The sequence below is a fragment of the Macrobrachium nipponense genome, chromosome 33 (assembly GCF_015104395.2).
Source record: "Macrobrachium nipponense isolate FS-2020 chromosome 33, ASM1510439v2, whole genome shotgun sequence".
Classification (NCBI taxonomy): Eukaryota; Metazoa; Arthropoda; class Malacostraca; order Decapoda; family Palaemonidae; genus Macrobrachium; species Macrobrachium nipponense.
In genome coordinates, this window is record NC_087219.1 from 51,865,892 (window position 1) to 51,887,755 (window position 21,864).

Genomic DNA, 21,864 nt, shown 5'->3' on the forward strand with positions numbered 1-21,864 from the left:
TGTTCATATATACAGGCATGTAAAAAAGAAAAAAAAAGGCAATAATAACTAAAAAATTAAAGTAACCAAAAATACTAATCAAAAGAAATGGGTAGATGAAAATGGAAATATATGAAGTCCATTACTACTGAACCAATCTAGCAGCAGCTTTTGGAAGAAGCAGGAAAGTTTTACTGACTGCCTTAGGTTAGTTCACCCTATCCAGGATTTTAGTAAATGATAATAGACTTACGAGTGAACTCAAGCTCATCATGACTCCAAATGAATGCTCACCTATACCTGCCAACTCTCATTTAAATTAGGCCTGAGAACTAAAAATTACTTTTAAACCAAAGGTGATTAACATCCTTTCAGCAGGAGAGAACTTTTAATTTAAAAGTTTCTTTAATTTTCCTACATGGTTTTTCAAATTATACAACATACCCTCTTTAAATACCATCAAGAGTTTTGTCAGCTAATTTTCAATATTGATATTGCCAATTAAATCTCCAGATAACCATTCTGAATTAATCTGATGATTCTAAATGTCACAAAATGATTCAGGTACACATTTATTATACAGAATTCCAAGTCTTGACAGTTCGTAATAAAATCACCTTGTCCACCTCACAATATACAGTATAGAACCTACAGTTGCAATATAAGACTTCAATAATAGAAAAACCAGTATGATTTGCCTACATCAAAAGAGCTTATAACTACAGGTACATACTTACAATTAATGAGGTTTTCTTCTCAAAATTTTGTGGAATGCCATTCTCACCAAGTACCTTGGACACCTTATGCACATACGTAATTACAAAAACATTTATTAAAACTGCAGTCAATCTGCACACAGTTCAATAAAACTGCAGTTTAACTGCTTAATAGTCCTCAAAGTATCACAGCACTTTGATTTTTACCTCAAGGGCATTTGCGATCCACCTGAGACTTCCCGGATTCATCGTATTCTTGTTTACTTATCCACATTTGTTGGAAGGAACCAAGGGAAGCCAAAATGGATCCACCGATCCATGATCCAAATCTCCTTTCTGTTGATCCTGTGGCTGCTATTAACTTAAATCTCATATTTGGTGGTGTTCGACTTGCCAAATCTCTATTTAGTCTCTCTACATAACCATTCAACAAGGAGTTTCCACCGGTAACAATTACACCTGAATACAAACTTGGCCTTAAGTCTATGTCACACAATCTATGCTAGTAAGAGACAAACATGGTGACATTCCAAGCATAGTGGATCCAACACCCTTTATATAGCTTGGATCAAACAGGCTCTCTGTAATCTTGTACCGTTCAACACCATATTCCTGAAAATGAAAAATATTTTACAACTCATGTTAAAAAGATAACAAACAGTTTTTGTAACAAAATTTTTTTGATTTTTCATGCTAAACTCATCAATCATATAGGGCCCTGATTTGTGGTGCAAATGTCCCAAGATAAATACCCTCTCATGGTTTGTCGAAAGAAGCAGCAGAAAAATGACAATTTGTCGAAAATTGCATTTTTCCTAACTATACAAACCTGAGGTCCTTTAACAATAGGAAGTAGCTAGCGGCAGCTGGAACGGTCGTAAGCTTCGAACAAGGGGAGAACGGTAGTTAACTGCTTGTCCGATCGTCGCGCGCCGCGCGACTGGGAGGTAAAACAAATCACTTTTGCTTTTGGCCCATGCAAAATACGCAGAGTGAGGGGTGGCATGAGGAGGGACTATATGTAAAGGACCTCAGTTTGTATAGTTAGGAAAAATGCAATTTTCGACAAATTGTCATTTGTTCCGATACGTAATACAAACCCTCGGTCCTTTTAACAATAGGAAGACTCACTTCTTGGTGGGAGGAATCTGAGTCTTTTTGATGAACAGACTGGTGTTCGTCCATCCCTGGAATGCCTCCCTGGTCGTAAGAGCGAGGGAGGGATCCAAGCCTCTGTCCGATTGATCGGGGTGTGCACCGCAGGATCAATGGTCAGACCTCTGGGCCGAGTACTAAGAGAGAGGCAAGCGTATCTCTTTGTACCAGCATTGTAAGCAACTTTTTCCTTTACATGAGCAAATGTAAAGTAATGGGTTTGTCTCATGTCGGCATCCACTTTCTCCCCCTTGTTGGAGAAAGTGGTGGATATACACTCCTATCTCTAGTTAAAGAGGTAGGATGGAGCTCTGTTGAATAGCTTACCTGCATCTGACTCCCTTCCAGCAAGGTAACGACCGTATCCCTCTGCCCACAGGTAGAGTAGAAAAAAAGATGGTGAAGAGAAGCCAGTCACTCTCTCATTCACGCATTCATTCTCCAGTCATACCAGGAAATCGATGCTGTTCTGCCTGCTCGGGTGCTGGGTAAGCTTACACAAGTGTTGAGCAGCCACCACAGGTCCCAAGGAAAAAGTATCCAAGGACTTGTGGGCAATATCCCGAAGGTAGAAGGACGTGAAGGTGGTCTGGTTGGCCCAGACACCTGCCTTCAGGACCTGCGCCACGGAGAAGTTCTTACGAACGCTAAGGAGGGTCCGATACCTCTGACTTCGTGGGCTCTCGGTCGGAGCGTACGGATGTCGTCGCTACCATCAGCTTCGTACGCTCTCATCCTGATCACCTCACGCAGCCAGAAAGAAAGCGTGTTCTTGGAGACTTCTTTCTTGGTAACCCCAGTGCTAACGAAGAGGCGTCGACACTCAGGCCTGAGATGTCGAGTTCTCTTCAGATAGCGCCGTAGCGCCCTCACAGGACAAAGCAGCATCTCATCCGCATCGTTATCGGTGAAGTCCAGGAGGGAGGGGATCGTGAAAGACTCGAACCTGTCGTCAGGGATCGACGGATTCTGAGTCTTAGCTACGAAGTTCGGGACGAAATCGAGCGTCACAGATCCCCAGCCTCTGGTATGTTTTAACAATCATAAGAAAGGCCATGTAGTTCCCCTACTCTCTTCGCCGATGCCAGGGCCAGCAAAGAAGAGGGTCTTGAGGGTCAGATCCCTGTCTGACGACTCTCGGAGTGGCTCGAAGGGTCTTCGAGTCAAACTCCTAAGTACGAGAGTCACATCCACGCAGGGGGCCTGAGTTCCCTGGGTGGGCAAGACCTTTCGAAGATCCCTCATTAGCAAGGATATCTCGAACGAATTCGAGATGTCCAGTCCCCTCAGTTTTAGGACGAGAGCCAGGGCGGCTCTATATCCCTTAACTGTGGGTACTGAGAGGAGCTTCTCTCGGCGAAGAAACACGAGGAAATCCGCTACCTGCTGAAGAGTGGCTCTGAGAGGAGACAGACCCTGTCTACGACCACCAACCACAGAAGACGGCCCACTTCCCCTGGTACACAGCTGCAGAGGACTCTGACGTGTCCAGCCAATCTCTGTTGCTGCGCTACGAGAAAAGCCTCTCGTTCGCAAGAGATGGTGGATAACAGCCAGCCTGAAGTTGAAGGGACTGGACTGCTTGGTGGTACCGTTCTACGTGTGGCTGGGCTAGAAGGTTGTGCCAAGTGGGTAGCTCTCGGTCGGTGCATCCGCAAGAAGAGCCAGCAGGTCCGGATACCAAACGGCTTGTGGCCGTTTGGGAGCCACCAGGATCATTCTGAGATTGGGATTGACCAGCGCTCGACTGATCACTTTCCGAAATCAGACAGAAGGGAGGAAAGGAAAGGCGTACGCGAAGAGGTTGTCCCAGGGGTGTTGGAGAGCGTCCCCTCTGCAGCTGCCCATGGGTCCGGCACAGCTGAAAAGAAAAACCTGAAAGTTTTCTGTTGTGCCGGGTGGCGAACAGGTCTACGACCGGTCGCCCCCCACAGGTTGAAGAGCCTTTCCGCCACGTCTTGGTGTAGAGACCATTCGGTCCCTATCACCTGATCCCGACGGCTGAGCTTGTCTGCTACTACATTCCTCTTGCCTGGAATGTAGCGTGCTGACAGCTCTATCGAGTGAGCCGTGGCCCACTCGTGCACCTGCAACCGTCAACTGATGGAGCGGAAGAGACACTAGCCCCCCTGCTTGTTGACATATGCCACTACTGTGGTGTTGTCGCACATCAACACCACTGAGTGTCCCACCAAGCGGTCCTGAAACTCTTGGAGAGCGTTGAACGCCGCCTTGAGTTCCAGGACATTGATGTGAAGGTGCTTCTCGTGATGGTCCCACACACCTGCAGCCAGCAACTCCTCCAGGTGTGCGCCCCATCCCTCGGTCGATGCGTCTGAGAACAGAAGCATCTCCGGGGGGGGAGTGCGTATGGGCACTCCTCTTAAGAGGTTCTTGTCGTCGAGCCCACCAGGCTAGGTCCTGCCTCACCTGTCCGTGATAGCCACGGGAAAGTAAGGAGGATCCTTGGCCTGAGACCAACTCTCCCTTAGTCTCCACTGGAGACGGCAGGTGAAGACGCCCGTGAGGGACTAACTTCTCGAGAGTGACGACAGATGGCCGATCACGACTTGCCATTGCTGTGCTGCCTGTTCCTGCCGAGACAGGAACCGGCCGGCTGCCTCCCTGAATTTGCTGATACGCAAGTCTGCGGGAAAGACTTGCCCTGCTACCGTGTCTATCAGCATACCCAGGTACTTCATCTTCTGCTTGGGTTCGAGGTCGGACTTCTCGTAGTTTATCACGATCCCCAGATCGCGACAAAACTTGAGGAGCCGATCTCTGTCCTGTAGCAACTGCGAGCGGGAGCTCGCCAGGGACTAGCCAATCGTCGAGATACCAATCAGAAGAGTTATTCCGTTCGAATGGGCCCAAGCCGACACCAGAGTGAACACTCGCGTGAACACCTGTGGGGCGGTTGAGAGACCGAAACAAAAGTGCCCTGAATTGGTACACCGTCCCGTCGAAGATGAAGCGGAGGTACTTTCTGGAGGACTGATGGATGGGTATTTGAAAATACGCGTCCTTCAGATCCACTGAAAGCATGAAATCGTTCCCCCTGATCGAGTCGAGCACTGAGCGTGCCGACTCCATCGTGAACCGCGTCGTGCGAACGAAGCGGTTCAGGGGAGAGAGGTCTATCACGGACGCCAGCCCCCCGATGCCTTCTCCACTAGGAAGAGGCGGCTGTAAAAGCCCGGTGACTGGTCCTCCACGATTTCTACAGCTCGTTTCGCCAGCATGGTCTTGATCTCCTGTCGAAGAGCGTTGTCCTTTGTTGATCCCTGGACATAGGTCTGTAGATGGACCGGTTTGGAGATGAGGGGGGGCGAGACTCGAAGGGTAGTAGATATCCCTCCCGAAGGACGTCTACTATCCAGTTCTCGGCGCCGTAGCGTGCCAAGTCGCCCAATGGCTGCCAGGCACCCCCCCACTTCCGGCAGCAGGTGAGGGGGAACGCCGTCCCTAGCGTTTCCCTCCTCGTTTCGACTTCTTTCCAGCACCTCCTCGGGGAAAGGAGGGCTGGGAGGAGGGCTGGTTGCGGCCTCCTCTAGCAGAAGTTGAAACAGCTGGAGTCTTCACACGGGGTTTGGACGGTGCAACCGTCTTCGCCACCGTGGAAGCGCTAGCCAAGCTCTTTGGTTTGGCCGCAGTTCCTCGAGGTTGCCCAGAAACCTTCGAGACTGCCTGGTGGACTAAGCGGTCACTCTCGTCAGTGCGCCGCCGTTCCACCGCAGCGTCCACCATCTCTCCAGGAAAGAGAGCTGGGGAACTCCTAAGAGGTCCATTTCGTAGCCCGAGTGCCGCTTCACGCCCGGCCCCCTTGGTCACTCGGGTAAGGACTGCGTCCCTACGTCGAAGAACCAAGTTGGCCCACAGGTTAGCAGTCTGATGGGCGAGGTAAGAGATTGCTCTTCCTCCAGACTGGCACAGTCTCCTGAAAGAAGCGTCGTCTTCGAGAGCAGAACTCCCAGAGCCGGCCGCTACTTTGGATATTGTGAGGGACCACAATCCAACCAGGAAAACTGCCTGGAATGCTGCCATAGCGGTAGATTCCAGGGCAAGTGCCTCCTGCTGCGAGAACCATAAGTTCTCCGACAGGAGCTGCTGCAGGGACACACCTGGAGTCAGCCTCGCTAACTCCGGGTTAACCTGTTTCGGCAGTATCGGGTCTTCCGATGGCACGTAAAATCGCCTCTGCCGCTGTAGAGGAGGAGGAAGCAGCTTAGGAGGACCGTCCGGATTTTTAGCGAGTCCTCCCGTCCGGAGACGAGATTCTCCACCTGATCCAGGACGAGTCCGCAAGCTCCGATCGTGGCAACCCCATCATCATTTTGGGCTCCCTCTTGGGACCCCAAAATGATTCGAGCCGGGACGTGGGCTCTGCTGGTGGTAGCGGCGATCCTTCCGCAAGGTCATTATGCAGACGCATCAGCTTAATGACCTCTGCGAAGTTCCTCTGTATCTCAGGCGTTACCCCGTCTTGTGGAGTAGGACCGTCCAGTCCCCTCCAGCAAGAGCATATCCCTCGATACTCCTCCTTCAGAAGGAGGAACAGCGACAGACCCCTGACGGTCGCCTCCAACTACTTGCGCGTACGTTCTGGTCGGTCCTAAGACCGTGCCTGAGCCGCACGGCGTCATAGCTGGGTCACGAGCGGCGCACCTCTCGTGATCGCTCCTTGGTACCTCGCATCCTCCCTGGTATAGCCCGAGGAGGTTGAAGGTACAGGAGAGGCAGACCTGACGCTCCCCCCTCGCTCACTGGCAGGACCAGCGTGCGTGGAGGGCTGCTGCTGATCGTCAACCCGCGGTGGACAGTCGAGCAGCAGGCCTAGCCTTGCCGCTCGCCTGGGGCGATTGGCTCGGCTGAGAACGTCGAGACCGATCTCTAGCGTCAGGCGAGCTGCCGCTGGTCACCGTCTCCGCCCGGTCCCATCGGGAGCGGCGCACTGGGTGACCTGCTAGGCTCCCTTTCGCGTCGAGACCGGCCAGCGTCCTCTCGGCGCGCAAAAACAAACCGGCTGGTACCAGCCGTGGCTGGTACCGGCGGCCGTGGGGACTCCTTCCTCGCCTCAACCCGTGCCGGTCAGCGACCGTCACGTCAGCCCGAGCAGCCAGTTGATCGCTGCGAGAGCGTCCACTGGCCTGGCGAGAGTCGTGTGCACGACTCTCGCCAGTCTTCTGCTCCGCGCCGCTGTCTTGACGGCGAGCGAGCTCGGGCGTCAAAACTTTGGCTGGACGGTCCTCTTTGGAAGAGCGTCCACTCGGTGCTTCTCGCGAACGAGAAGCGGCCGAGACGGAACCTGGTTTAGCGGCAGAACCGCTAGCACCAGGTGAGGACGCACCAGCCGAGGCTGGTGCACCTCTGGTCCCCGTCGACTTCTTCTTTGCAGAAGAAGCGACGGGCCCCGTTCCCGAAGGAACAGGAGGACCAGCAGAAGAGCTCCCCAGCTCGCCTGAGCGGAGCCGGGCCCTTAGAAGATCCCGAAGGAGTCTTCTTAAGGGGGGAGGAGGCAGCCTTCTTCTTCTTCGGCTGTTTGGCCTTAGAAGTCGAAGGGGAAGGAGAGGCAGCAGACGACGAAGAAGACGATGAAGACGACGACGACACCTTCTTCCTCTTCCTCTTCTTCTTCGCCAGGCTCCGCAGAACGACGTCAGGTCTTCCATCCAGGAGGGAGCCGGGGCAGTTGCCGAAGCAACAGGGCCCGACTGCACCTGTCCGGAAAGACCTGAGACTGTGACAGCAACACCAGCAGCAGGAACAACAGGAACAGGTCCGGGAACAGCAGGAACGGCAGGAACATCTGAAAGGGAATGTGCAGGCCGATCTGAAATGGAAAGGAGAGTAGCTGGAACGGCAACAGGTACGGCAGGCACGGCAGGTACCACGGGAGAGCCAGGCGTCCTGTCGGCAGTTACCGACATCCGTGGCACTGGCGGCAGGTCCAGGGGGTACTCTTTGGGCAGCGGAAGTCCGGGGTCGGCAAAGGAAAAAATCCAGGTGGTGGTGGCACCGTCCTCCTTGGCACGGCAGCAATTGGTTTTTGTATAGCCACCGTGGGTGTCACCGACATTATATGGGGCGTATATACCAGATGTGGTGGCATCTCATACGCTGGTGTCGTTATTGTGGTGGTAGTTGTGGTCACCGCACCATGAGTGACCACCGCCGACCCCGCCAACCGCTGAAGCAACCCCTGGATGCTGGGCACTCCCTGCATCCCAGCGACTCCCACACCTGTCCCAAGTCGTCCTTCACTGATGGCACACCTGCGGAGACAATAGTCGGGTTAGTTGGAGGGGCTTCCTCACGCCCTGGGGAAGAAACACCCCCCCCCCCCCCCAGAGCGGACGGAAGACCCCGAGTACAGCTGTACGTCCGGGTAGCGGGCGCCCCCCTCCACACCCGACGGATCGAGAGAAGAAAAGGACTCCGCTACCCCCCCCCCCCCCCCGCAGGGGAAGGCGCGAAACGTGGGGGCTGGCCGGGGGGCAGGAAAGAGGACGAAGTGTCCGTCAACCAAAGGAGTCACTGGACTTTCCGATGACTTCTTGGCCGGCCTAAGTCTCTTCCTGCCCTCGTACAGCACCCACTGCGCCTCGGACCAATTAACACATATGACACAAGGTTCGTTGCGGGAGCACTCTCGCCCCCGGCAACGAGTACAAACCTCATGGGGGTCCACGTCAACGAATGACCTGAACCCTCCACATCTACGCCCCTCCACCCGCCCGGGACACACTCTACGGGTGCGACTGGAGGGCGCGGTGAAATCTCCATTTCTTCCAATTCACTCATTGCAAGATCAATAGAATTGTAAAAGTACTTACAGTCACTCCTGATTTATACAGAAAGAGAGGCAAATACTCAAAGTCAAAGCAAACGACAAAGCGGGCAGAGCGATGGCGAACACGTCCTTCCCACATACGGCCGAAAGCAAAAGTGATTTGTTTACCTCCCAGTCGCGCGGCGCGCGACGATCGGACAAGCAGTTAACTACCGTTCTCCCTTGTTCGAAGCTTACGACCGTTTCCAGCTGCCGCTAGCTACTTCCTATTGTTAAAGGACCGAGGGTTTGTATTACGTATCGGAACAAACTAGAAGTATCTGCTTATTTATGTTTTCCTTTGATGCAGGCTGAATGTGAAACAGCGATAGGAAGGTGATGGAAAGTGGGCACTGCATGTATGATTGATGGGATTGCATAAAAAATATTTTGTTTGAAAAAACTTTCATCCTAAACCCAAAGAGTTTACAATAAATAATCAGAAATAAGTGAAAAAAAAAAAAAAAAAACACTTACGGAATTATAGCCAGATGGAAATTCATAAGGCTCAGTGGGTATACTTATAATAGCATCATCTTCATAGGGACTCTCTGAACAATGCAGCATCGTCTGCTGAAAATCTCGCACTACCTCTCGTTTCATGTAATTGTGCCAAGAAGTTGTCACCTCTGGGAGATTGTTTTTCTTAACCCACTTAGGCCTGTCTCCTTCCTTCACTAGTTGTTTGTCTGCTATCATGTATGATGGAATGATGTCTACTCCAGACTCTTTCAGAAAACTGTTTGCCTAAAAACCACCATGCATCAGAAAATAATCATATCATATATTTCATAGGTTTTTAAAAATATTAGGCAATAAACAAACAAACGATACTGCCAAAAATTTTAGACCAAAGCATACAGAATATAACTGGCATAATTGTAATCTTTATAAAAACAGTAAAAAGGATATTTGTGTAGAATTAGCCCAAACAACTGATATGAACACAATTACAATAAAGTATTTCACAGATTTTTCACATTACTGTACGTTATTAAAATAAAGTATTTCACATTACTGTATGTTATTAAAGATAAAAATAAAAAATAAATAACACTTGTACATAAAACATGTCATGTTATGCTTTGTACACATTCTTTCAACTCAACTTTACTCAAGAACAAATACCTCAGGCAAGCGCTACAAGACTAAGAGTACATTTATTTAATTACTGATACTAAAAGTACATATATACCTTGAAATATGTAAGACACATTGGCCCTTTTAATTTTTTATTAGGTACTTTATGAAACCAGCTTTCCTACTTAAAAAGCAATTAGCCTCTTCATCAAATATCACTAAAACCTTGATCATTTATCTTTAATTAAATACTGCCCATACAATATGTAAATCTACAGGTATAGTACATGTATAACCACCAAATCACAAAAGATTTTTTTCTTGAGTAAAAGTGAAAATTGGTACCAGTTATGTATTCAGAAGATAAACCCCTATTCATAAGGAAAAAGCAGAGAGATTAATAACATGAAACTCAAGTTTCCAAAGTACGTATATGGTGTTCATTTGCAAGTTACAGAAGGTAACAGGAAATACAGAAAGGAGAGATCAGTTATTAAAAAATAAAAAAAGATAAATAGCTAAAATATGTACAAGGTGAATTTTTTTAACGGTACTAATGCATTGCATTTCACTTGAACTTTTGAAGTTTTATTTGCACATCATCTTCAGGTGGAAAGAAATCAAAAAGGAAAAGTAAATGGCAGACAGCAATCTATGGCACCACCATTACTTCAAGCTGATAATCCCCTACCAGGGCTATGCACTTAGCTTGACACTGTAATTACTAATATATTTCTTATTTCTTAATTGTTCCCCTGAGACATGCTTAAATTAAAATCATCCAATGAACACATACAAGAGTATAAATTTAACTAAGAAATCTTGCAGGTACTCAAGTAAAGTGCACAAAACAGAAGAGAATGGAAAGAATTCACTTCCCCCTACCCCATAAGGAGAAAATTTTGTGTGAACAAGTACGTACTATAACTAATTTCACATGCAATATTTATTTATTAATAGGAGGCATGTTAAAATTAATTTACAGTTTTTTTCTGCACACTTTTTGTGTAATATATGCCAAAATTATGCTTCTTGCTGTCCACTTCCATTCTCAGTGCTGGCTGTTTCATTCTGATATTCTATAAGGAGTGAAAGAATGAAATTTTCATTATTAAAATGAAGTTTTATTGTATACTTACCGAACAATTATAGAGCCGTGATTCCACGAGCGGCAGGATACTAAATTCAAATTTAGCGCGTCGGCGTCGCCAACATGGTGGTGATGACGTCATCTCCCTCCACTCGCGGGAGAACCAGGTACAACTGCCCAGGTGAATCCAATTCTTTCTGCCCGTCCGTCCACTAAGGGAGGAGGGTGGGTATAATCATAATTGTTCGGTAAGTATAACAATAAAACTTCATTTTTAATAATGAAAATTTCATTTTATTGTAGTGTCTTACCGAACAATTATAGAGCTGATTACACATTTATGGGAAGGTGGGATTCAGTGGACCACTAGTATTTTTAAATGGTTACATTTATTGCAATACCAGTAAACACTCAAGGTGTCTGTTGTACCTTACCTTGTAAGAGTAGCTACAGCAGAACTGACCTACTACTGCCTCTGGTCGGTGCTCTTCTTACTATTGTAGAGGAATTGGAATTTGACCAAAGTTAGCCTCTACAGGAGTGGAATCCTTCCGTAGTTCAAGCGAGTCAAGGCTGACTGACGGAGGATAGTAACAACAAAGATTGCCTTTGCCCTGGGCTAAGACCAGAAATTCAATCATACAAAACATTTGTCACCAACACCAGATTTAAAAACATATATACCCAACCATTGTAAAATCTGACCTAACAGACTGGTGAGTATCCCAGGTACTCAGTACCCCAGCTTCCCTTGAACTCGACAACCTATTCAAGGTGAAAAGTTAGCATAGAGGTGACGACCCCTGTGCCGTTTCTCCCAACACCATGCCAGAAACCGCCACCGGACCTAACGTTTTACAATTCTCGAAAACCGTTTCTATCTCTTTGAGATAATGACTCGCAAAAACCGAATTCGATCTCCATAACGTGCTCTGAAGAATCGAAGCTAAAGATAAATTCTTTCTGAATGCTAAAGAAGTTGCCACTGCTCTAACCTCGTGAGCTTTAAAACTCTCAGAACGGAAAGATTGTCGTTCTCGGACTGCGAGTGAGCTTCCCTGATAAGCTCTCTAATAAAGAACGATATAGCATTCTTAGAAAGAGAGGACGAGAGGGATTTTGAACCGAGGTCCAGAGCTTAGAAGATTGTCCTCTAATACCCTTAGTGGCAAACAGATACTGCTTAATAGCCCTGACTGGACATAAGAGCCTTTCTTCCTCCTCATGTCCAACCAAATCAGATAAGTTCCTTACCACAAAACTCCTCGGCCAAGATTATAAGGATTCTCATTTTTGGCTAGAAAGGTCAAAGATACCAAAAATACAGCATTGCCTTGAGAGAAACCGACTCTTTTGTCTATAGCGTGCAATTCGTGACACGCTTAGCAGAAGCTAGTGCAATAAGAAAAAGTGCCTTCTTAGTCAAGTTCCTGAGTGAAGCCGACTTCAAAGGCTCAAACGGTGGCCCCCATGAGGAACTTAAGCACCACATCTAAGTTCCAAGTCACTGTATCTTGCGGGAGCTTAGTGGTTTCGAAAGACCTAATGAGGTCCGACAGATCTGAATTGGAGGAAATATCCAAACCTCGATGTCGAAAAAAACCGAAGAGAGCATGGCTCTATATCCTCTGATCGTCGAAGGAGCCAGTTTCTTAGAGTTCCTAAGAAATAGAAGAAAATCTGCTATTTCTGTTAAAGAGGTCGCAGAAGTAGAGACTTTAGCACTTCTACACCACTCTCTGAAGATCTCCACTTCCCTTGATAGAGTTTGTTAGAAGACTCTCTCCTACAACGAGCGATAGCTTCTGCAGCTCTTCTTGAAAATCCTTTCGCTCTGACAAGATTCGGACAGTCTGAACCCTGTCAGAGCTAGAGCGGACAAGTTTGGTGGAACCTCTTGAAGTGCGGTTGTTTGAGAAGCCACTTCTCTGGAGGAAGAAGTCTGGGGAAGTCTACTAACAACTGGAGAAGGTCCGGGAACCACTCTTTCCTGGGCCAAAAGGGAGCGATTAACGTTAGTGTTACATTGCTGTGCGACATGAACTTGTTCAGCACCTCTCTTATTAGACCGAACGGAGGGAATGCATAAGCTTCCAGACCCGACCAATCCACAGCATTGCGTCCACCGACCAAGCTAGAGGATCTGGGACTGGAGAACAAAAGAGAGGAAGACGGTTGTTCCTTGATGTCGCGAACAGGTTCTATTGACGGTCGTCCCCAAAGGCGCCAAGTTTCTGACAAATCTTGTTGTCCAAAGTCCACTCCAGAGGTAACACTTGCTGTTGACGACTTAACTCGTCCGCCAGAACGTTCATCTTTCCCGGAACAAATCTCGGGACTAGCTGAACCTTCGCTTCGTTTGACCACAGGAGGAGATCCTTGGCTACTTCGTACAGAGAGAAAGACTGAGTCCCCCCTTGTTTCCGCACGTACGAGAGAGCCGTGGAGTTGTCGGAATGCACTGCCACTACTCGACCTTCTACTAAACTCCGAAACTGTCTGAGCCCCAAGAAAATTGCTAACAGTTTCCTTTACATTTATTTTGTTGGAACATTCTTCTCCTTCTCCGACCAAGCTCCTGAAGTCCGTTGATTTCCCAGTAGGCTCCCCAACCTGTGTCCGATGCGTCGGAAAAGAACTGTAGGTTCGGGAGGATGGGTCGTAAATCTAACCCTTCTTCCAACCTTGCTCGAGAGAGCCACCACCTTAGTCCTCTTTTATTTGATCTGTGACAGGAAAGGTAATCGAGTCTGGTTGTGTCTTCCTGCACCAAGAGGCTCTCAGGAAAAACTGCAGAGGTCTCATGTGCAGTCTTCCCAACGTCACAAATTTCTCCACTGACTCAATTTGCCCAGGAGCCTCATCCACTGATTGGCAGAACTTACCTTTTTGTCCAAGAATTCCTGAACTGTCTCCAGACAGCCTTGAACCCTCTTCGGGGACAGAAAGCTCGAAAAAAACTTGAGCATTCAGAATCATCCCCAAATAAAGGATGCTCTGAGATGGAACCAACTGGGACTTCTGTTTGTTGACCAGATTCCTAACTTTCTGGCAAGATCCAGAGTTGTTCCAAGGTCCTTCATGCACGACTCTCTGATTCCGACCGGAGAAGCCAATCGTCCAGATAGAGGGAGATTCTTACTCCTAATATGTGCAGCCAGCTTCCTATCGGGATAGAACCCTGGTGAAAACTTGAGGAGCGGTCGCTAGTCCGAAGCAAACGCCCGAAACTGAAACACCTTGCCTTCGAACATGAACCTCAGGTACTTCCGAGATTCGCGATGTATCAGAATGTGAAAATAAGCGTCTTGCATGTCCAGAGAGACCATCCAATCCCCCTGTCTGATGGACTCCAGAACCGACCAGTGGTCTCCATATGAAATTTTGTTTTCTGGACATGCAAGTTCAGGGCGCTCACATCCAAAACCGGCCTCCAGCCCCCTGATGACTTGGGAACTACGAAAGGCGATTGTAAAAGCCTGGAGGAAAATCCCCTTCTATCTGTTCTATCGCTTCTTTGAGAACAAGCGCTTCCACTTCTGCGGCTAGCGCCAGAAATTTGTCTGAGCCCGGAGAGTATGCCTGGAATGGAATTGGCACAGGTGAGAGCGAGGGAGGTGAAACGAGAGGAATACGATAGCCGAACTTGAGTACTTGCACTACCCAGGCTTCTGCTCCTCTGTTTTCCCATTCCTCCCAAAACATAGCCAGCCTGGCTCCCACTGGTGCATGAAGAACCGAGCTTTCATTTGGAAGGTTTGTTAACCTTGGCCGAGGCCTTAGACTGAGGTCGCAAATTCGACTTCGCCGAAAGAAGCGCTTGGGTTTTCTCCCTCGAAAAGGCACTTGGGCCAGAGGAGAAACCGAAGGAACAGTCTCCACAGGAGCTTTAGGTCTCTTAGTAGACTGTGCCAGTAAATCCGAAGTAGATTTCTTATCTAGCGCAGACGAAATTGACAACACTACATCGTCTGGAAAGAGGTTATCTTTCACAAACGGAGCAAACAATAGAGCAGACTTCTGTTGGGAAGTAACCCTTTAGAAGCAAAGGAGCACCAAAGTTGCCTTTTCTTAAGGGTACCAAAGGCGATGAGCGAAGCTAACTCATCACATCCATCCCTAATGGATTTGTCCGCACAGGACAGAACACCAATCCAATCCTCCGCTAACTCCTGAGAAAGAGAAGGACAATCTTCGATCTTGGCCGCTAAAGCGCCAATAGTCCAATCAAGGAAGCTAAAGACTTCCAAAGTTTAAATTGATTCTTTACAACGTGGTCCAACTCAGGCGCTGTAAAGAAAACTTTCGCTGCGGCGAAAGCAGATCTAGAGGAGTCGATTAAACTGGAGAAGTCTCCCTGGGAGGAGGCAGAAACTCCCAGAGAAGGAGCTTCCCCAGTTACATAAAACCTATACCTCTTACGAAGCAACTTAGAGGGAGGGTAAGCAAAAAGAGCCTTCCCTAAGTCTCTTTTCATAGACATCCATTTTTCAGTCTCTTTCAACGAATGTCTAACCGCTTTAGATAGAACAAGTTTTGGGAGGAGAGGGTCTGAAGTTTTCCTCCTCATCAAAAAAGTCGAAGTTGGGGAGCGCGGAGCCGCTTTCTCAAAATAATCTGGATAAGATACCAGAAGAAATCTAGGAGACGTGAATAACACGAGAGGTGATGAGAATCCTCCTCCTCTACTTCTTCTTCATTCTCCGATACCGCCGAAGAAGTAGACGGATCTACAACGGATCTGAAGGTTTTCGGACCACCCTTGGACTCATTCATCCAGTTGGTTAACATCTCTAACTGCTTGCACAAAGGCGCCAGAGACGAATCAAAAACAGTTAACGTAGGCTTGGAAGAGCCTAAATGTTCAGCAGGAGGCGGAAAAACTACTTGCGACCTCGCCTCTGAGCCGCCGAAATTTGAGGCGAAACAGGCGCATCAGGCGTAACAGACGAAAAAAGCGCCTAAAGAAACACCCTTAGAACTGCTAGCTACAGCGCTAAAACCACAATCTCTACTAGTAGATGGAGCCGAAAAAGGCACAGATTGAGGCGACGAACGAGCCGCTAACGGCCGCGGGCGCAACCCTACTCTCAGGCTCCTTATACCGCTTGACTGGAGGAGGCGAAGAATCGGCGCCTGAACGCCTCTTTAAGGACGCGAAACGGGCGAAATCCTCGCCAAGAGCGCCGCGCGACCGGAGACGAATCGCTTGAATCATTCGAAAGGCGTCTGACCGCAACACCTTTCTAACGCTTAACCGAGCCCTGTTGAAGCGCAACAGGCTCAACAAGAGAGGCGCCTGTCTGTGGGCAAATCCCGATCGACTCCCTTGGACTTCCGGTATTCTTCTCCCCGGTGCGGGGGAGCTGGACAGTGACCTTTGTCTAGGAGACGTGTCAGGACAGACAGACGCACCCTCAACTACACTCTTACCTGAACCGCTTTCTCCAAAAACGTCTCAACTGAATTACCAAGTTGCAAAACCGTATTCGCTAGTACCAAGAAAATTTCTGATCTAACCTCGATTCCAGACTGGCAATGGTCGGTAAGAAACTACACGGGAAGCCGAGAAGTGGGATTAGTAGGAGGAATAGGAGGTGTAGTTAAAGGAGACATAACAATTTGAGGAGAAACAGAAGGAACAGAAGCATCGCAAGACGAAGCAGAGCTAAGTCTACTTTCCCTAAGCGCTGCTTTTCTAATTCTGTCTTTAGCTAATTTCTCCGAGTATGAACTAAAAACTTCCATTGAGAATCAGTCCAATCACTACACTCGTTACATGTTCGATCTGCTGCAATCAAAAACCTGTCCCTACACTTAACACATTTAGTGTGAGAATCATATTCTAACTTGGATAATCTAGTTTTACATCCTGAGATGCAAAACCTAACTCCCGACGGACTAGAATCCGACATGGCAACGCCTAAATAAAAAGCAAAATAACAACAACGCCAAAAAGAGTACTTCACCAATTCCGAAGATCAATTCCACAAGAAAAAAAAGCGAAGCAAAGTCATCCAACCGCACCGACCAACCCCGATGTTCACCGGACGCGCAGGAAAAAGAATTGGATTCACCTGGGGCAGTTGTACCTGGTTCTCCCGCGAGTGGAGGGAGATGACGTCATCACCACCAGTGTTGGCGACGCCGACGCGCTAAATTTGAATTTTAGTATCCTGCCGCTCGTGGAAATCACGGCTCTATAATTGTTCGGTAAGACACTACAATAAAATAAAAGTTTTTATCGCTAGCCATGTACTTTCAATACCAACAACTGAGGCTTCCTGCAAAATGACAAATCTTTTAAAAATTTGTATTTTTCATAGCTAACAAACCCTCTGTCTTAACAATAGGATAATCTTCTTGTGCCAGCTGGAAACTGGTCAAAAACAATTAAAGATTGTAAAGCAATGAATCTGTGGCATCTGGAAACTCATGCATTTAAGAGGTGGAAGCCGGTCACTGACCAGGCATAGGACCTCATGGCATGCCAGTCTTTCTTTAACCGTCTTGGAGAGTAGTCACTTTTGCTCTCCTAACAAGCCGGTTGCTTTGTTCGTTCATGATTTATTTGTCTCAGTGTGTGTGTGTGCTTTGTTGTTATCATAGAGTCCTCCGAGTCTTCAAGGTCCTGTCAATTGTATGTGCCCAGGCATTCGGGGTTTTCCATGCTCCAGGTTTTTGGCTGCTACCATTACAGATCCCCATACTACATGCAGTAGATACCAATCTACTTTTTGTACCATTATTAATCCTTGCCCAGAATGTCGTTCCTGGCCTAAGTTGCGGTGGAGGGTGTTTTACAAGATGAGAGAGCATTGTAGTTTCTAATTGTCCTTCTTGGGAGGGTTTTTTGCCTCCTCATTTGGACGATTCACCATCCCCCTTTCCAGAAGCGTTCCCCTGCTTTAGTTGTACTGCTATCTCCCTTTTCTTCAATCGATTCATTGTCTGAAGTATCGGGTGTTGCACAGGATGAGACTGTGTTTAATGTACGCCCATCCCCCACGGGATCTAATGTCCTTCCTGAGAGGGAGGAGGCCACGCCTTCTGTTTCTTTTATTTCAGATTCCAAATCTAACAAGATGGCAGCTGTCTGGGCGTCTCTAGGCCAACATTGTTCCCCCTCCACCTTGGATGGCCTTCTCTCACATTTCTTGGAGGCTCGCAATCCCTGCTGGCCTCATTGGCAGTTGCCCCACCTCCAGGCCTACATTACTTTGGCTCTCATGTGCTGCCTCCTGGTGGGACGCCTGTATAACAACACTTATTGGGTCGCCCTTTATCACTCCGTGAGGCCATCGACCTGCGCTGTCATTCGAGATGTTGTGACATCACTCCCAGCTTATGACATCAGCTGTGGTGGCCTCTCTTCCTTCCGTTGCTGATGTCATCTCATTTGCCTATGACATCATCTCTTCCTCTCACTAAACCATCCGAGACGTTTCAAGCTATGTTCGAGAGACTGGGCTCTGTTTATCAAGAGAGGTATTCTGCTCTCTTTTTAGTTAGTTATTCATTTTCATCCATACTAAAAATGTTTGGAACACTCACAATCCCCTTATTGATTTTCTGGTTTGAGTTTTAGGAAATAGTTTCCTTATACTATAAAAACTACTAATAGTACTCACTTGGTTCAAAAGGAAGTCACCACCTAGTGGCGACTTGACAATAGCATGTTGAAGAACATATCCATCATGAACTGGAATTGCTGAAGTATGAGTAGCTCCACTATCAAGCACAAGGCCAGTCGACCTTCCATTTGCAAAAGCTGCCAAAACTGCAGACTTTACTAAAAAGAATGCTGGTACCTACAAAAATATAAATTTATTTTTAATACTTGCACTTTTAAATTTACTGCCCCGTGAAAGACTCTTAGTGCTTAAACAAGACAATGATGTAAAAATAAAAAATTCCTGAACACAGCAATTATTAGAAGAAACCCATGAACTAAAATATTATGTCAAAATGTTATTGCTATTTTTTTCAGCATAAAGATCCAGAAAATCATTCCGAGGCAAAAAGAGGAGGGCAATTAATAATGATCCAAAGACCATGCCGTTACACTGTCCAAGTTTACTTGAGCCTACCAACGCAATAAAATTGGTTGTACTTTTAGTATATAAAGATCCATTACCTAATCACATTTTATTACAGTTTTGTTATTACTATTTGTGCATGTCCGCTTAGGTCTGATGTCTTTGACAACAATGCATAACAGCACCCATCTACCAACATGATGTCAAAACAGGATACTAAAAAAATTAGACAGTAAGTAATATGGCTTATAACAAACAAGTCCATCTAATAATAAGTAGGAAATTTAGTCTGAACCTAGACCTCACTTCTTACTGTGGTTAGATTACAAATAGCATAAAATTTGCCCCAGCAAAAATCAGTATTTGAAAATTTGGGTAACTTCATTCAATTTAGCCTATACCTAACATACTAAAAAATATTTATCATTTATGAAGTGGACTTTTAATTTGTACTTCTACAATCTACAAAATAGTAAAGATCATATAACTCATCTTCATTAGTAATCAACCTTTAAACTCCAGGTTTGATTATTATCAATAGCTACAAACCACTTCTAGTAACTGGGTGCAATGCGCTATACAAGGCACCTAGGCACATAGGTGTGCAGGACCTTTGCTAAAATTTTAGCCTTGCCTCACATCACATCTCTATACCTTTAAAGTATTCATAACAACTTAAAACCATGGTATGCTAAACAGTAAAGCTAAAGATCTATCAATAACTTACATAAGAGAATGGCAATTTTAGGATTTCTGTTCTTACCTCAATTAAGACAGTTACAAAGTTCTAACAAAAAATACGCTCACTCACCTGATATTTTTCGAAAACTAGTTCACAGAGACGCTCTCTCTTTCCCCGAGCATTCCACTAAAAGAGAAGGAGTAAAGTTATTCTTTGCCAACAACACTCATCTAATCCAATTTTTCAAATATGTAATCATGTTGCAATGACTGTATTGTCACAAATAAATATCAGTAAATTAATAAAAAATTACATTTAATTTTTGTTCTTATATAAAATCCATCGCATATACGTACCGACAATAAGGAATAAAGATGCATACAAATATAGTATAGTATAATAAGAAAAAGTTACAGCATATATATACCATTAAGTTATTCATATAAAGGAAAATAGTTCCAGATGATCAGCACAAGAGATTTTGCTATATTATAAAATTAACCTAAAATTCCACAATACAATGAACTGAAACAACATTTATGAGACTTACTGTTGCTTCAGAAAAGAGCACAGGATGATACTGGGAATCACTTTTGATGCACTTTTCATAGGAATAGTCAAGAACTTTTTCAAAGGTGTCCCAGTCTTCAATCATTCCTTCCTTCATATAATTTACCACTTCACATCCTGATGATATATTAACAATGATTAATGTAATGAAAAATATCAAATCTACTCTAATGAACACATCAGCAAGTACATTTTACTTCAAAATCACTTATTTACAGAGGGATACTATCTGATATATTTTGCTGCTTTTTCCTTATAGATACAAATTAATGTTTACATATGCCAACAATGGCCATGAGTTAATGAAATTAGCATCTGGTTGTTTGACATAAAAGAAAGACTCCCTTCATGCTGTGTTCATTCATTTTTCTATAAAACATGAAACTTCATAAAAATTAGTTTGCATTCAACTAAAAGGATATAATTTTTATAAAACCAAAAACTTTCATAACACAGTGGTACCTCGACATACGAAAGGCTCAACTTACGAAAAATTCGAGTTACGAAAGCAAAATACGAAGATTTTTTGGGCTCTACATACGAAAATAGTTCAGGATACAAAAGATTGTTGCTGTAAAGTCCCGAGATTCGCCCGGACCACCGATAACAATTTTAAAAGTTGCGCACCGCCAACTGAGTAGACTCTCGCCCCCATCCTCTCACTCTCCCATTGGTTCCTGATGTTAGTCACCGCCATAAGATCCTGCTCTCCTATTGGTCAGCATCTCTCCCATCGTGCTCTACATAAAGGCGTTCTTCTTCAGCCATTGCTTCGCACCAGCGTTATCGTACGCAGGCGGAATTCGATTGTTCACATATACGTTTTCGTTTGTTAACGTAAATTCGTGTTAGTGATTTTGTTGTACTACTTTATCGTGTTGTGTGAGAACTTAATTAGTATACTACATAACTTAATAACGTACAGTATAGTCATGGGTCCCAAGAAACTTGCTGAAATTCACGTAAAGAAGAGGATGCTTTCTTTGGAGACAAAAATGGAGATAATAAAAAAGTATGAAGCTGGCATGCGGTCGAGTGTGATCATTAAGGAATACAGCCGAAATCCGTCGACAATAGGCACCATCCTTAAGCAGAATGGAAGCCATCCAAAGTAGATACACCTTCCAAGGGCGGCGACTATTCTGTCCAACAGAGGAGGCCACATGCATGATGATGGAGAGGCTGTTTCTTCTATGGATAAAAGACAAAGAAATCGCTGGCGATACGATAACCGAAACAGCAATCTGCCAGAAGGGCAGCGCTATTTTCGGTGATTTGATTGCCCAGGCCGAAGACAACGGAGGAGAAGGGACATCGACGGCAACCCCAGACTTCAAGGCTTCTCAGGGGTGGTTTGATAAATTCCGTAAACGGACTGGCATCCATTCGGTGGTGATGAAAATGATATTGTTATGTTACAATAAAGTTTCATACATACTTACCTGGCAGATATATACATAGCTAAGACTCCGTCGGTCCCCGACAGAAATTCAAATTTCGCGCCACTCGCTACAGGTAGGTCAGGTGATCTACCGGCCTGCCCTGGGTGGCAGGACTAGGAACCATCCCCGTTTTCTATCATATTTTCTCTCTTCCACCTGTCTCCTGCGGGGAGGCTGGGTGGGCCTTTAATTGTATATATCTGCCAGGTAAGTATGTATGAAACTTTATTGTAACATAACAATATCATTTTCATACAATCAACTTACCTGTCAGATATATAC

The 21,864-nt window shown here is 46.1% G+C and overlaps 1 protein-coding gene across 1 annotated transcript in view; it reads right to left on the reverse strand.

Moving 5' to 3' along the window:
• Window positions 1-538: 538 nt before the first annotated feature.
• LOC135203186 (actin-like protein 6B) overlaps window positions 539-21,864 on the reverse strand; it is a 411,151-nt gene continuing 389,825 nt past the window's right edge. The window contains 6 exon segments of the mRNA XM_064232898.1: window positions 539-1,193; window positions 1,196-1,307; window positions 9,157-9,426; window positions 18,481-18,660; window positions 19,700-19,756; window positions 20,121-20,257. Of these exon segments, the coding sequence (XP_064088968.1) occupies window positions 904-1,193; window positions 1,196-1,307; window positions 9,157-9,426; window positions 18,481-18,660; window positions 19,700-19,756; window positions 20,121-20,257 (1,046 nt within the window). The 3' untranslated portion in view covers window positions 539-903.